The sequence below is a fragment of the Pteropus alecto genome, unplaced genomic scaffold (assembly GCF_000325575.1).
Source record: "Pteropus alecto unplaced genomic scaffold, ASM32557v1 scaffold71, whole genome shotgun sequence".
NCBI lineage: Eukaryota > Metazoa > Chordata > Mammalia > Chiroptera > Pteropodidae > Pteropus > Pteropus alecto.
In genome coordinates this window covers 10,972,928-10,987,388 of record NW_006433024.1, presented here as the reverse complement: position 1 = coordinate 10,987,388, position 14,461 = coordinate 10,972,928, and the positions used below count along the sequence as shown (strand labels likewise).

General features: G+C 45.7%; 1 protein-coding gene across 1 annotated transcript in view; it reads left to right on the top strand.

The window, feature by feature from the left end:
- The first annotated feature begins 5,966 nt into the window (after positions 1-5,966).
- Positions 5,967-14,461, top strand: part of ABTB2 (ankyrin repeat and BTB domain containing 2) — a 168,921-nt gene continuing 160,426 nt past the window's right edge. The window contains exon 1 of the mRNA XM_006908023.3: positions 5,967-7,303. Coding sequence (XP_006908085.1) covers positions 6,421-7,303 — 883 coding nt within the window. The 5' untranslated portion in view covers positions 5,967-6,420. The remainder of the gene's footprint in view (positions 7,304-14,461) is intronic.

The window sequence follows — 14,461 nt, the reverse complement described above, 5'->3', positions numbered from 1 at the left end:
AAAAAACTAAAAATAAAAAATAAGGGATTGTAAGCTGACAAGGTCCTTGCAACCTCTGAGGTCAACCAAGGGTTGCCTTGCTCCCCCTCCCCCCCAAAAAAGGGAAAAAGAAATTAAGAAACAAAACAAAACAAAAAATAATAAACAGACAAAAGAAAAAAGAAATTAAGAGAACAGGTTAACAGTAATTATTCATACTGATAACACGGTGATGTTCACGTAGAAGGGGAAACTAACGCCTTGTTAAATGTATCCTGAACTCCATAATCTAAAGCAGAGCCCACATTTGCAAGTGTCTTCTTGGTATGAGGGGCTCTGTTTGTGATCCTATGGCATGTGTTCTTAGTGTGAAACCAGCATGACTGAAGGAAGGTCCCATTAGGACTACCCCAAAACACTGAGTCCAGAGCCCAGCAGACAAAGACTTGGATGGACATTATTCAGTATTATGATGTCTAAGATTTGCTTTTTAAAATCCTGGAAATGGGGGAGGAGGTGACAGTGTAAACGAGGTTGGCAGTATATTGATAATTATTAAAGCCGGGTAAAGGGTACATGGGTTCATTTAAAATTCTATGTTTGTATATGTTTAGAATTTTCGGTAATAAAATGTTGTTGTTGTTGTTGTTTTTTAATGTATAACTAAGATCATTCAGCTTGAAGTCAACAAATCTTGGTTATTAATCAGATATCTGATTCTGGCTTGCTGACCAAATTGAGCCAAGAAAACTTTCTGCACCCCAGTTTTCATCTGTAATCTAGGGGTGATCTCTAATGTCCACTAACCTCTTCATTTCCAAGTAGATGTCTTACTTTGGTTCGGAGTAGTTTTTTTCTAAAGGGTAAAATAGGGTTCAATTTTTAACTCTTTGATGCTAAATTAAGACAGTCCCACCTTACCTGTAGTTTTAATTGTCTTCAAATTAATTCAGCATTGAAAGAGTAAAGAAACCACTGTCTGAACTCCGAGGATCATTTTTCACCTGCAGTTCAGTCCTGGCTGTGCTTGGGTTTGCCTATAGTCATTTCTAATATCGAGCATCCTTGCTTACAGTCAGACAGAGACATCTTTGCATTTTGGAAGGAATTCATCAATAAGAATATATATTTGGTCCCAGATCTATCCACTCAGGAGATTTAATTTTTTTTCTAAAAGCCCAGCTCATTAGTAAAGAATTAGACTTTTTAGGTGCAAGTTTTTAGCAAAATAAAGGAGAGTACTACCTTCTGGGAACACCAGAATTTCCTGGCCTGGCAAATAGAAGGGCAGGTTTCCTGGATTCTGTGCATTTGAGTCGAAGGTTGCTAGGCTCTACTCCTGTTGAATTAAGATCTCTGCAGGTAGGGCTCGAGAATTAGTATTTATAAACCAGTCCTAAGGCGTTTTGAGGCAAATGCCTTAGTTCCCAAACTGGCCTGATAAGAATCACCTGAGAATGCTTGTTTAAAATACTTTTACCTGGATCTCACCCCAGGCTCACTCTCGGGACCTCCAAGAAAAGGGGCTGATACTTTAGATTTGTAATAAGAATGGCAGATGAATCTTAAAAGATGAACGTTTAGTAAATATTGCAGAGTTGAATGTCATAGTTAACTCTAAAAATTCTGTATACCAGGCTAGAAAAACACAATTGCAGTTAACCGATAACTGATACATAGAACATCCGGATGTGGAGATATGGCAATACTCCCTAGTTTTTCTGTCCTGTCGTTTAAATTCAGCTCTGTAGTTTGAAGTTCCAGCCCATCCCTTAAAAATTGTTGTCCTTAACCCCCAGGCTCATGATGGCTTCATCTCTAATGCCAGCTATTAAATCTGTGATGCCAACTCTCTCTCTTTCCCTTTTTTTTCCCAAACCCCTGCTTTGTAAAGATGTCGGGTGGTGGACCTTGCCCTGTTCTGGGGATTGTCTGGATTTCTTCTAAGAGTACTGCCCTACCACCACTGACTGAGCAGACACATAAAAGATGACTGTTGTCTTTACTGCTTCAAGTTCAGTAAAAAGTCCCAATTACTTTATAGCAGCCCTGTGGGAACGAGGGTGTTCTCTGCCCAGTTAAGCCTGAGATATACTGGGTTTAAAGAACATAAACAGAGCCAAATAAAATATTGTCCATCATAAATATACCAGAGGGAGAAAAAGAATGCAAAAATCCCCAAACTTAACCACCAAATCCATTTTTCATAGACCATCTCATGAGACTAATTATTCTGCAGAACATACTTTGGAGAAGTATAATTTTTTTTCCCCCCTTAGTCATCTTGGAGGCTTTGATTCAAATGATCTGTATGTCTCTTTAGTAGTGAGGTCCAGAAAACAATACCTGTGTTGGAAATGGGCGAACCTGGATTACAGGGAACGGAAGGATGGCCTCAGGCTTCCCACACCATCAGTTCCTTTTTCAACAACAGATTGTCCTGTTTGATTTTTCAGCTACAAAGCTGTTCTGCTAACCAAGGCACGCTTGTTTACCTACCAGCACCTTTTTCAGCTCTCCATGTATTCCACAGATTATTTCCCTTGTGTTTGTACCATTCCTTCTGTAGATGCACCAGCCTGTGTGGTGAGTCAAAGAACTAGCAATGGCCGTCGGTGCGTGGTTTTCGAGCAGCTCTGCAAAGCACGTTTAGCAGAATAGCTAGTCTTGTGTGCCCATCTCTATATGTTGGCTATCCATTTTTTTATGGCAGGAACCTTGCCTAATGTACCTCCATGGTGTCTAGCACAGTTCTTGACCTGGTAGGTGTTAATGTTGCTGAGAGAATGTACCAAAAATTATGCACAAACTAAATTAAAACTTGGACACTCTCCAAAGTTAAGGCCATAATCTACTTTTTTCATCAGAGTTCTGTCTGTACTCGAATAATTGGAATAATTAACACCTTCACTTTCAAGATAAATTCTAGGGTATATTGTCCTCTAATCTCCAGATTGTTTTTGATTTTTTAAGAAACTCTATAACCAAATGTGAGACCTTGCCCTAGGTAACATTTATAACTTTTATTCCAGGCTTCTTGTATTACAAGGCTTTTGCATGGGCAATTCCAGATCTGTTGTTTTTTTTTTTTTTTTTATTGCTCACTCCACTGGGAATTCTCCCAATATTTTCTATGGTTTCATCATGTTCTTTTTAACTCGTCCAGCTATTTGACAGTTGTTTTTCTTCAAAGATTATGTTTGGAAAAGGCCTGAATTGGGATGACACTTTCTTTTCTTCTGATCTAATTTGCATTGCTAAGGTTAAACACATTACAACCAGATTGCCTTAATTAAACAACACATGTATACATAAAAAAAGGCATGTCCTTTCTTGATCCAAAGTTTTATAATTCACCCACTTGCCAACTTCCCAAAAGATTCAGCTGAAACCGATCAGTTTATTTCTATGATGACTCAGTGTATCTTGTTCTCTATCACTAACTTTCTTCCTTTTCTTTCTCTTCTATCATGCAAAACACAAACGCAGACACACTCTGGGTTCACTCTGTATCTCTACTCCTCAAGTGGACTATAGATGACTTTGGGGAGCATGTGAAAGACAAGAGATCTACAATCTTAATCATCTTTCATAACTTTCCACTCCCTTTACTAGAATTTTCCCTAAGGATTTTTTTTCCCTCCTTTTTTAATGTAGAAAATTACAGAACACTTATTTTAGTATTTGCCTCTCAAAGATAAGAACATTTAGTAAACATAACCTCACCACCATTACTACATCAAAAAAAGGAACAATGATTTCATGATAGCAAATATCCAGGCACTGTTCCCTATTTCCAATTGTTTCATAAGGTCAAATGTTTATTGAATTTTAAAATTCAATTCTAAATAAATTTCATGTGTTGTGATTGGTTAATATGTCTTCTAAGTCTCTTTTAAGTGTATAGGTTTCCTCTCCATCGACTGATTTCCTTACAAGTTATTAATGAAACTCAGTTGTTTGTCCAGTAGCATTTCCCAAAGCTGAATTTTTATGAACAAATTCTTATGGTGCAATTTAACATCCACAGGTTTCTAGAATTTAGCTGTTGGTATGTTTGATTATCTTTACACTTTTAAGTCACCAGGTAACTTGAATGTATTAAGATAAATCATATCTGCTCTTTTCTCGGAATACCCCAGATAGTTTTCCAGATAACCTTTCCATTCAGTAAGTTCTCTATCGTAAATTTCCAGTTACTTTTTTAGGGCGAGCACACACACACACGCACAAAAAATAGAAAAAGTAGAAAAAAAGAACTGGGGGATTTATTTCCTCTAACATCCATTAGAGGGCGACATTTGCCTTACTATTTTCTTTCCCTTAATAAGTTTTCAATTGCGTCCAATTTGTTTTCGTATTTTTGACAAGTTGAACCTCATTACCCACTTTGACTTATTATCTCAATTCTATAAGATATAGTTACACTTTTTAATTAGATCTCAGCCAACGTGTGTCTTTCATATTACTTTACTTCCATCCTTTAACTCCGTTCCCAATTCTAACCACGGGGCGGCGATATTGCATAAATAAAGACTCGCAAGTAGGAAAAATTAAGCCCAACTGCCGAAGAAAAAGGAGTTTCATGGGGAAAGGGCCATTAATTTAAGAAGGAAGGAGACAAATTAGATATCTCTAGTTCGTATCCAACTCACGGCCCAAGGTCATAACTGTGTAAGATTCAATACAAAGGAGCCATTCAGAAGCGTGGAGGCTGACTTGGGGAAAACGCGTGCACAATCTCCTTGATTTTGTGGTGCCACTGGAGGAGGCACATGCACGTTCGTGCACGTGTGTGAATAGTTACAGGACAGCGGCGGGACCGAGTAGACTAGGCGTGAAATCTGCTAGAACCAATAGCGCTCTGACTGACCGCCTGTGAACACACACTCTGAGACAGGTTTACAACAACGCAGCTTGGAGGTCAGCACCATTCCTTTCACCCTGTAAGAAACCAAGTCCTGAGGGGGAAGCATATCGCTCACCCCTGGGCCCACCGTTAGGTAGGTGGTGTATTCAAGTGTTCCGAGCTCAGGTCAGTGCTGGGGACATTTCTCACCTTCGCATTCTTCCTGTTAATAACTAGACACACACACACACACATACACACACACACACACACTCGAACACGCGCACTTCGGACAAAAATGATCCACCTGACAGCAAGCAGTATTGTACAGATAGATGTAACAGGGGAGTCACGGACTTTTGAGAATCTGATCCGTTAGGACTCTCTCCCCCGAGTAATACTCAGAAAATCGCTTGTATAGTTTCACGCTGGGGGAGGGGGTCACGCGCCTCCTGGAGCCTGTCCATTTATTAGGTTCCAGGTTAAGAAGAAATTCTAGTTTCATTGGAGTCTAGATGGGGACATAAGGAACTAGACAGATTTGGGAGGAGAAGCAAGCAGAGGCGTCCCTCCACGCTCCAAACATAACGAGTTTCATCTCGGAAAACGGGAGGGGCTTAGCAGAAAGTGTAGGAGAGAGGTGGAGTACCTGGGTTGGGTCCCCTCCCCCAGGCTACTTGCTCCACCCCCACATCCCGGACCCACAGTTGAAACACACGCGCTGGCGTTGCGCTGCAGAAGTCTTGAAACGGAGCTGCGGACGCCCAAACTCTGGATGGCGGGAAGGGGGAAACGCACAGTAGCTTTTCCTTTACGTTTTTCTTTAATAGCTACCAAGCCTGACGTTACTACCCCTCCTTCCCTCGTCTCTGCTCCCACCTCCCGCACTCTCACTCGCTCTGTTTTCTCTTCCCCCCTCCTCCACCCTCATCCCAGGCGCCGCACCCGACTCTCGGCCTCCAGCCCCGCCTTCGCAGCCGAAGGGTTTCACCCGCGGCGGAGTGAAATCTACATAGTGACCGCCCCTCTAAGAGATCATTGGTGTAGCCCCTCCCCGTCGCGGCCGATGATTGGTGGGCCTCTCTAGGTTATTTGCATGCCGGCGGCCGCCGGGTCCCCAGCTGTGCAGCCGGCGGCGGCCGAGTAGAAGTTTGCCCAGCGCTTTCTTGCCGGCTGGTCCGGGACTCGCTCAGCTCCGGGAGCCGCCTCCTTCTGCCGCCGCCGCCGCCGCCGCCGCCGCCGCCGCCGCCGCCCTGTTCTCTCGGGATTCCTTGTCTGCGGAGGACAGACGCTCTGCTTGCGGGAATTTGAAGTGGACAAGGGGGCGCAAGGAGGAGGAGCGGTGGGGGGCCATTTCAGTGACAGCTTTGCGTCGGGACACGAAGCGCGTGGGGCTCCAGCCGCGGCGAATCTCGCCCACCTTCCCGTGGCCGCCCGGCGGGAGGGCGGGCGATGCAGCCGCCAAGTCCCGCGGCCGCGAGAGAAAGAGGGGCGCCCCGGAGAGCCTAGAGCTTGTTTCTGTCCACTTGAGGAAGGGAGCATGGAGTTGTGAGCGCCCCTCGCTCGACGAGGCCGCCTCCGGCAGGATCCCCATGGCCGGGACATACAGCTCCACTCTGAAGACGTTGGAGGACTTGACCTTGGACTCCGGGTATGGGGCCGGGGACTCGTGCCGCTCGCTCAGCCTCTCGTCCTCCAAGTCTAACTCGCAGGCGCTCAACTCTTCGGCGCAGCAGCATCGTGGGGCGGCCTGGTGGTGCTACTCCGGCTCCATGAACAGCCGCCACAACAGCTGGGACACGGTGAACACGGTGCTGCCCGAAGACCCCGAAGTGGCAGACCTCTTCTCCCGCTGCCCGCGCCTCCCCGAGCTGGAGGAGTTCCCCTGGACCGAGGGAGACGTGGCCCGGGTGCTTCGCAAAGGCGCCGGAGGCCGGCGGCTGCCCCTCTTCTCCACAGAGGCGGTGAGGCGCCTGGCGGGGCTCCTCCGAAGGGCGCTCATCCGGGTGGCCCGCGAGGCGCAGCGCCTGAGCGTACTGCATGCTAAGTGCACCCGCTTCGAGGTGCAGAGCGCCGTGCGCCTGGTGCACAGCTGGGCGCTGGCCGAGAGCTGTGCGCTGGCCGCGGTCAAGGCGCTATCCCTTTACAGCATGAGCGCTGGCGACGGGCTGCGCAGGGGCAAGTCTGCGCGCTGCGGCCTCACCTTCTCAGTGGGCCGCTTTTTCCGCTGGATGGTGGACACTCGCATCTCGGTGCGCATCCACGAGTACGCTGCCATCTCTCTCACGGCCTGCATGGAGAACCTAGTGGAGGAGATCCGGACCAGGGTGCTGACCAGCCAGAGCCCTGACGGTGGAGGGGCAGGAGGCGGGGAGGTGTCCGCGGAGGCCCTGGAGATGGTCATCAACAACGACGCGGAGCTCTGGGGCGTCCTACAGCCCTATGAGCATCTCATCTGCGGCAAGAACGCCAATGGTAAGAGCGCGGGCCACCACCCATGAACGGGGTGAAGAGAAATCCCGCCCTGAGTTTCCCAGGGGGTGATTTTCTAGAATGAACCTGGTGAATGTGCCAGGACCTGAGCGAAAAGTTAGGTCCGTCTGTGGATGGAGGAGTTCATTAAATGTCTGTTGCCAGAGATGGTTTTTCTGGCGACAGACTTTTGGAGGGTAAAGTGGTTGATCTCCATCCTGTTCTGCGTGGCATTGTTACTGACTGGGGGGCTGTTCACTGATTGAGCCTCTTGACCAAACCATTCCTGAACCTCTCTTGAAGTGAACCTTACTGCCTTGTGCTCTTTGCTTTGCTCCACTGGATTTATAGTTGGCATCTTTCCAATTGCTGGGCACATTGACTGTGGTTCTGCCCCCTGGGTCTCTCGAGCCTAATAGCAGCAGCCAGAGGCTCCAAACTCTTAAGACCTGAGCCTTGGGTAAGTGGGAGGGGAGGAAGGGAGCCGAAGGACTGGTGCTGCCTCCTTGGGCTTTGCTTGATTGAAGGATGCCCTTCAGCCTTCTCCTGGAAGGTGGATAGATAGCAGTGGGTTCTTAACTCTGTGTGCCCAGGATGATGGAACCAGGTGATCCTGAATCCTCTTCTCAGAAAGGGAACCGCATATTGGCTCCCAGGGCCTGACTTTGCAAGCCATCACCAACCAAGTGAACAATTGATTAAAATCCTGTGTGATATTAAATACAAAACCTCATGGGCTTTCTTGACAGAAATGATAACCCAGTGAACTAGTAATGGGGAAGAGATGTGGGGGATGGGCAACTGCATGGTGTCAAATCTAGAAAAGAAACCATTGGGTAGTTGAATTTCTCTGAAAGATGACATGGCTTCAGTGCAAAGGGCGGAAGGAAAGTACTTGATCTCCTCCTGGGAAAGGTTAGGGTGTGACATACGTTCAACAGCAAACTGCCTCCCAGACTCCAATTTCAGGAGTCAGCAAACCATTAATTATTTAGAATAGTACTATGGCTAGACATCCTTGCAATCTGATTGGAAAGCCATTGGGCGGGGGCGAGGGGGGCCAGCTTTCAATGGCAAATAAATAGTCAGTGGATGAGACCAGGTGGGTACTGGAAAGGCATAAAAGCAGTCGAGTTTAAACGTGGTTTAACATAATCATAATAGCTAAAATTTAAAATTAGCACTTAATGTGTTAGTCACTGTTCTTAGCACTTTATATGTTAACTCAGCTAATCCTAGCAACCCAATTAGGTAGGTACCTATACTATTATTCCCTTATATAGATGGGGAAACCAAGGTACCCAGCATTTATGTAATTTGCCCAAGATTACACAGATATTAAGTGACAAAACTGAACCCAAGCAGGCTCTGGAGTTCAAGCTTTTAGTCACTGGAGAAGAGGAAATGGCTTTGTTTTTATTAGTCCCAATTCCAAGAAGAGCAATTGACTTCTTAGGCCTCATTTTAAAGACAGTCTGTATGTACCAGTATGGCTGACTTTGCCTTTCATTGTTTTTGTTTTTAATTCTGGCGCTGCCAAAGGAGATGCCTGGAATGGAAGAGTGTTTGACTTTTAATTTTCCTCCTCTTAGGTCAGAGTTGAGGTCAGTCCAGAATCTCAGTTGGTGATGTCACAGCTGATAATTTGTACTTTGCCCTCTAAGTTTGTGGCATCAACACCAAGAAGGAGAGCTCCAGAAGGGGAAGTGGAGGGCAGGGGGATTTCTATCCAGTTGTCATAGCCCAGGGGAAGAATTCTAAACTTTTGGCTGAAGGGAGGCCCAGACTGAAATCAAAGAAGACTCCTAAGAGGAAAGACTGAGGCCCTAACCCTATAAACCAAGCAAGTATAAAGGTGGACTGATAGGTGTCGAACAAAACAAAACAAAGCCATGCCCTTCACACTGAGCTGGTGCCCAGCAGGTAGAGGAACTTGTGAGTTTTTCTAACTGCAAATTGAAACTGCCTCTTCAGGGTCCCCTGAAATGCAGAGTGGCCAGAAATTGCTAGAACACAGGTGACTTCCAGTAAAGAGCTTATCCCAAATGGCCATATTTTTAATCTAGGGTCATCACTCCTTGGGATTTTCTTTTCAGGATGGGTTTTTGACCCTATGATTTGACTTCTTTCCTACCCTGTTCTGCACCCCAAGCAATCCCCCTTAAGTCATGATAGTCAAGACAGGAGAACTCCATGTGACAGACAGGAAAGCTCCTTGGATGTTCAGAGCAAGCATCTTCCTCGGTGTATTCCCTGGTCTCCAGGGAACTCCCTTGCAGGCGAGGTGACCATTCACTTCCACTTAGTAACATGGATGCTCATTTTTTATACATGAAAACCTGAGGGTGACCTCCCTAAACAATAACTAGGCTGATTTATTAAGTCTCTATAGACAAAGTGAAACAAATTTTAGTAGTAGAGCAATGAATTACTTATGCCTAAAAGATGACTTCGGAGGGAAGCATAAACTGCTTAGAAAAGAAATAGAGAGATCCAAACCTTCGTTATACTAAAATAAGCACAAGGCCAACAACTTACCATTTACAAAGCTGAAGACTAAGTGGGAAATGGCTACACATGGGAGGGAGAGTGCCGGTTCATATTCTTGTCCTGCTGGTCTTCCCTTTAAATTACATATTTATTGTTGTTATGCCTGCTAATTATATAGCATGGGCACATGCATTTGACTCAGCTATATAGGGCTCATAAACTTTTAATGTCTTCTAACCAGGAGTTTAAGGGCCCTTATCCATCTATTCCTGTCCATTACTCAGAGTGCTGAGCAAATATGGTTCTGCTCAGTCTAGGATAGATGATAAAAGTTTGGTAATCTTTATAAAACATGATCTCACAGAGCAGCAGAAGTTATGTATCACTTGCTCCTTTGGTATCGATGTCCCTGTTCTCAGGGCACTGTCATTAAGTGATAATATCTTCACGGCTTTCTTATGGGCGGGAGAGAAACCACTTTAATATAGTATTTATAAACACGGAGCTGGCAGGAAATAGAAACTTCTCTCATTCTCTCTCTCTCTCTCTCATCTCTATGAGTTTGATGTTGGGCATCACTTCTGGGTTTCTTCTTTAGCAGTTTTCGTACTAAGCTTTCATGAGTGTCCATGGCATTTGAGAAAATCTTCTTCAATCTGAGACTCTAGGTTACATGATAAGATTTTGATGAGACTATTCTTACTCCAAAGTAGTAACCAGAATGTGCATGAGGGTAGTTTTGTCATAATGGTAAAGGGCACAGACTTTGGAGTCTCACCTCTGCCTTTATGTGAGTGACCTGGGGCAAATTTCTTGACCATTCTCAGCCTTTATTTTGTTATCTGTAAAATGGAGGATAATAACAGCACCTAGCTCATAAGGTTGGTATGAGGATTAGGTGAGATCATAGAATTGTAGATCTTAGCACATAGTAAATGCTCGATAAATAGTAGCAATTCATTTAACAAACATTTATTGGGCCCTGACCCTGGGCCTTCCACTGTTAAAAGTGCTGTGGATTAAATGGTGAAGGGGGAGGGAGGGTCCTTTTCTCATGAAGCTTACAAACTAGTGGGGGAGACAAGAAAGAGTAAACAAATAACACTCTTAGCAGTAAGTGTCATTGAAAAAAGAAAAGACAGGTTAGTGGGATAGTGTGACTGGGGCCAATTTAATACCAACCGGCAAAGGCCTCTCTGAAATTTCATTAGCAAATGGCAATATAGCAAAACTACTGGTATCTAAGGCAAAAACAACAACAACAACAACAACAACAACAACAGAAACGGTGACTAAGAACTTTTCTGAATTATTCGGTTTTCATCTGAGGCAAGTCCTAGCAAATATTGCAGCTAAGAAATAAAAGGGCTGCATCGACAGCAGGGATGAAAACTCTCCTAGTTGAAGGACTCATTTAATGAAGACATTATAGGATAGGTTGCCACTGAGATAATCGACTAAAGGACCAAGGGTTAATTGAGCTGCTAGTTGCTGTTTAATTGGTTTCCACATCTGGGTAGTCTGAGCGAGGAGGGCAGTTTCCCATCTCTATTTTATAGAAGCCAAGGGAGCTGGTAAAACTGAAACAAAGCAAGCTTTGGAAATGTAAACTTATTTTTTTTCCTTGAATGCCTGAGAAATGCAACCTAACCTTAAGTGGTTAGAGGAACAAGCTGTTCTGCTTCCTCCAGAAAGCTTGACCTGCCTTCTCCGCCCAGAATGGGAAGAGCCACCTCTCCTTGGTGTCTCCACAGCACCCAGAGCATGTTCTGGAATCATTTCCTGCTTGTATCTGTCTCTCCCATTAAACTGTGAGCTTGCAGGCCTTGCCTCTCCCCTGTGCCTTGCGCCGTTTCTGGCACAGAATGGGTGCTCCATAAATGTTTGTCAGGCGAATGATCGACCCCACCATACAGAATGTTTAATTCCAGAAATTTAATTTGAAATCCCTTGACGCCGTGGGAGAACCTTCCCTCTTTTCTACCCTGGCAGGGAATTTCAAGTTCTTGATGAATAGAGGCAGTATTTGGGGAGTACCTAAACCATAGGGACATCATTTAACCTTTTGATACCCTAATTTCTAGCAGAGTTCTGTAAGCCACTTATGATGAGTAAATGTAAATGGGAGGGATTTCAGATTAGAGAGGTTCCTTCAGTGTGAGGTACCCAAAGTCAGGGTTTCACAGCAGAAATCTAATAGGCAAAGGACAGGCAGAATTGAGTTGAAAGAAGACGTCAGTTCCCCTAAGAATAGCTGCCTCACAGGGCCATCTCTTGACGACTATTGCTCAGAGAGGTTGTGTCTATGTTCCATGCCACCTGCCTCCACTCTGAGAATGGACTGAGGTGATCAACTGCGGAGACATGTTGGGATGCATAAACAACACTCTAGGGTCCAAAATAAGCCAGAGACACTTTGTCGGGAGCCCCAAGTTTGGTCCTTGTCCCACCTCACTGTCAGTGTCTGTCTTTTGCCAGATAGGACAGCGAGTATATGCTTCGGCCTCTGTTTCCACGCCTCTGCAGCATAATAATAGGCCTGCTCTTTGTGCAGCACCTTAACCTTTTTCTCACCTGTGCTCTCGATGGGTCCCCATAACAATCCAGTGAAAAGGCTACCCTTTCACAGAGGGTCTCCAGGAGCCCAGAATTTGCAACTCGGTAATGGCCAGGCCGGGACCAGCCCCGTGTTGCTCCAGGCCCAGACCTGTGCTTTTCCTGTGAAGAATCACAGCAACAAAGATAGTGGAGAGCAGGTCAGCATTCGACCCTCTTCCAGTGGCAGCAGGGGTCAAACCCGTAGCAACAGCATCACTTGTTACAGATTGTGTTTGTTAACGGCTGGCTGTGTCCAGGCACTTTAAATCTATTAGGCCAGTGAATCTTCTCAACCACAGTGAAGACCAGGCATTGAGGCCCAAGCATGGATCCTCCTCCAGAGGATGGTGTGTTCCTGTTTAAATGCTGCTCTCTGGCTGTCCCAGAGTATGCCCTGCAGACGCCATTGATTTTAAGGAGCCATTATTGCTGCTCCTGAGGGGGCAGGGAGCTCTGCTGACCAGGGAGAGCTTTAGTGTCAGGTTCTGGGTGATCAATAAGCTCAGCTGAATGGAAAAGCTGCGGACTCCACTGCGATACTCTTCCAAGGGGAGCCAAGTCAGCTCTGGAAAGGTGGACACGTGGGAGGAAAGCACCCAAAGGCAGCCAGCTTGCATTTAAACCACTAGTCTCGGGAGCTCAGTTCACTTGCTGTGGAGTTGGCAGAAAACCCTTTATGAAGGGGACTTTGATTTCCTCAGATTCCACTACCGTGTCAGGCCACTAGTGAAATCTCAGTGCTAGGAGCTCAGGGAGAGAAGGAATCAGCATAGCAAGGGCCAAAACGCTTTGGTTTTGAAGTCTGAGTTGGGTCTCAAATTGCTTTGCCTCTTACCAGGGCCTCAAGCAAGTCGCCTCAAGTCTTCATTTCTCTACTGTAAAATGAGGAGCCAGGGTCGTTGCGTCCAGTACATGCTCAGGGCTCCCAGTACCTTAGAGCTGCTGCTGGGTTTAGAGTTAAGAGCTAATGCTAAGAGTGTAATTCCTGGCTCCCTCATGAGCTGCGTGACCCTGGGCAGGTTGTCCAACTTCTGTGCTGGAATTTCTTCCTCTATAAAAGGATTTCTCAGCCTTGTCACTACTGACATTTTGTACTGGATAATTTTTGTTGTGGATCTATCCTGTGCTTTATAGGATGCTTGCTTAGTGTGAGCATCCTGACCCCCCACTTACTAAATACCAGTAGCATACCCGCCTCTCTCTGCTGCCAGCTATGATGATCTAAAATGTCACCATACATTGTCAGATGTCCCCTGGGGGTGGGGGGCAGCAAAATCACCCCTGGTTGAAAAACACTGCCTTATTAGAGGACTGAAAATAATATCCAACTCATAGAAGGTTGTGAGGAATTAATAAGTCTCTGTAAGGGACTTTGCACTGTGCCTGACACATAAAATATTCTGATTATCACCATATTTTTGCACATTTGTGTTGGCTACATTGGTGGTGTTCACTTTTGCCAAAGTGTGGGAGTCTCTAGGGCAAGGGAAGAGTGTGACCCAAATCCCAGGGTGATAAGTATAGTCGCAAGGCTTTCTCTAGTGACTAAAAGGTAGGAGGAAGTTACAGAAACTGGGAAAACGACCCTGGCACTCTGCTCAGTTGTGGCTTGGTGGCCCCCAAGATGAAGCAGGCTGACAGTGAGATCAGACCCCTCCCTCTAAGTTTGTGCCTGCCCCTGCCAGGATGACAGCGACAGTGCAAACTTGAAGCTTCAGGCCCCAGGGAGCAATTGTGCAGTGGATATTGGACCCCACTTGTTGCAGCTGCCAAGTCCAGAGCCACAGGACAGCAGGTGTTTTGTGTTTTTCTGGCCTGTCATGTAAACACACTTTGTGGTCGTCTTGCTTGTTTTAAAAAAGGCCTAAATGGTTTTGCAACTTTGGCGGTATGTTTGGAGCTGCATGCCGAATTGGGAGGAGAAGCTTAAGAAACACAGCCCACGTGAGCCTGAGAAATGCCACGCTGGCCACATTAATCAGCTGCTTACCGAGCACCAGCTACATACAAGGCAATGGAGATGGACTGGATGAGGACAAGAACTGATCTTGCCCGTCAAGGAGTTTAGAATCT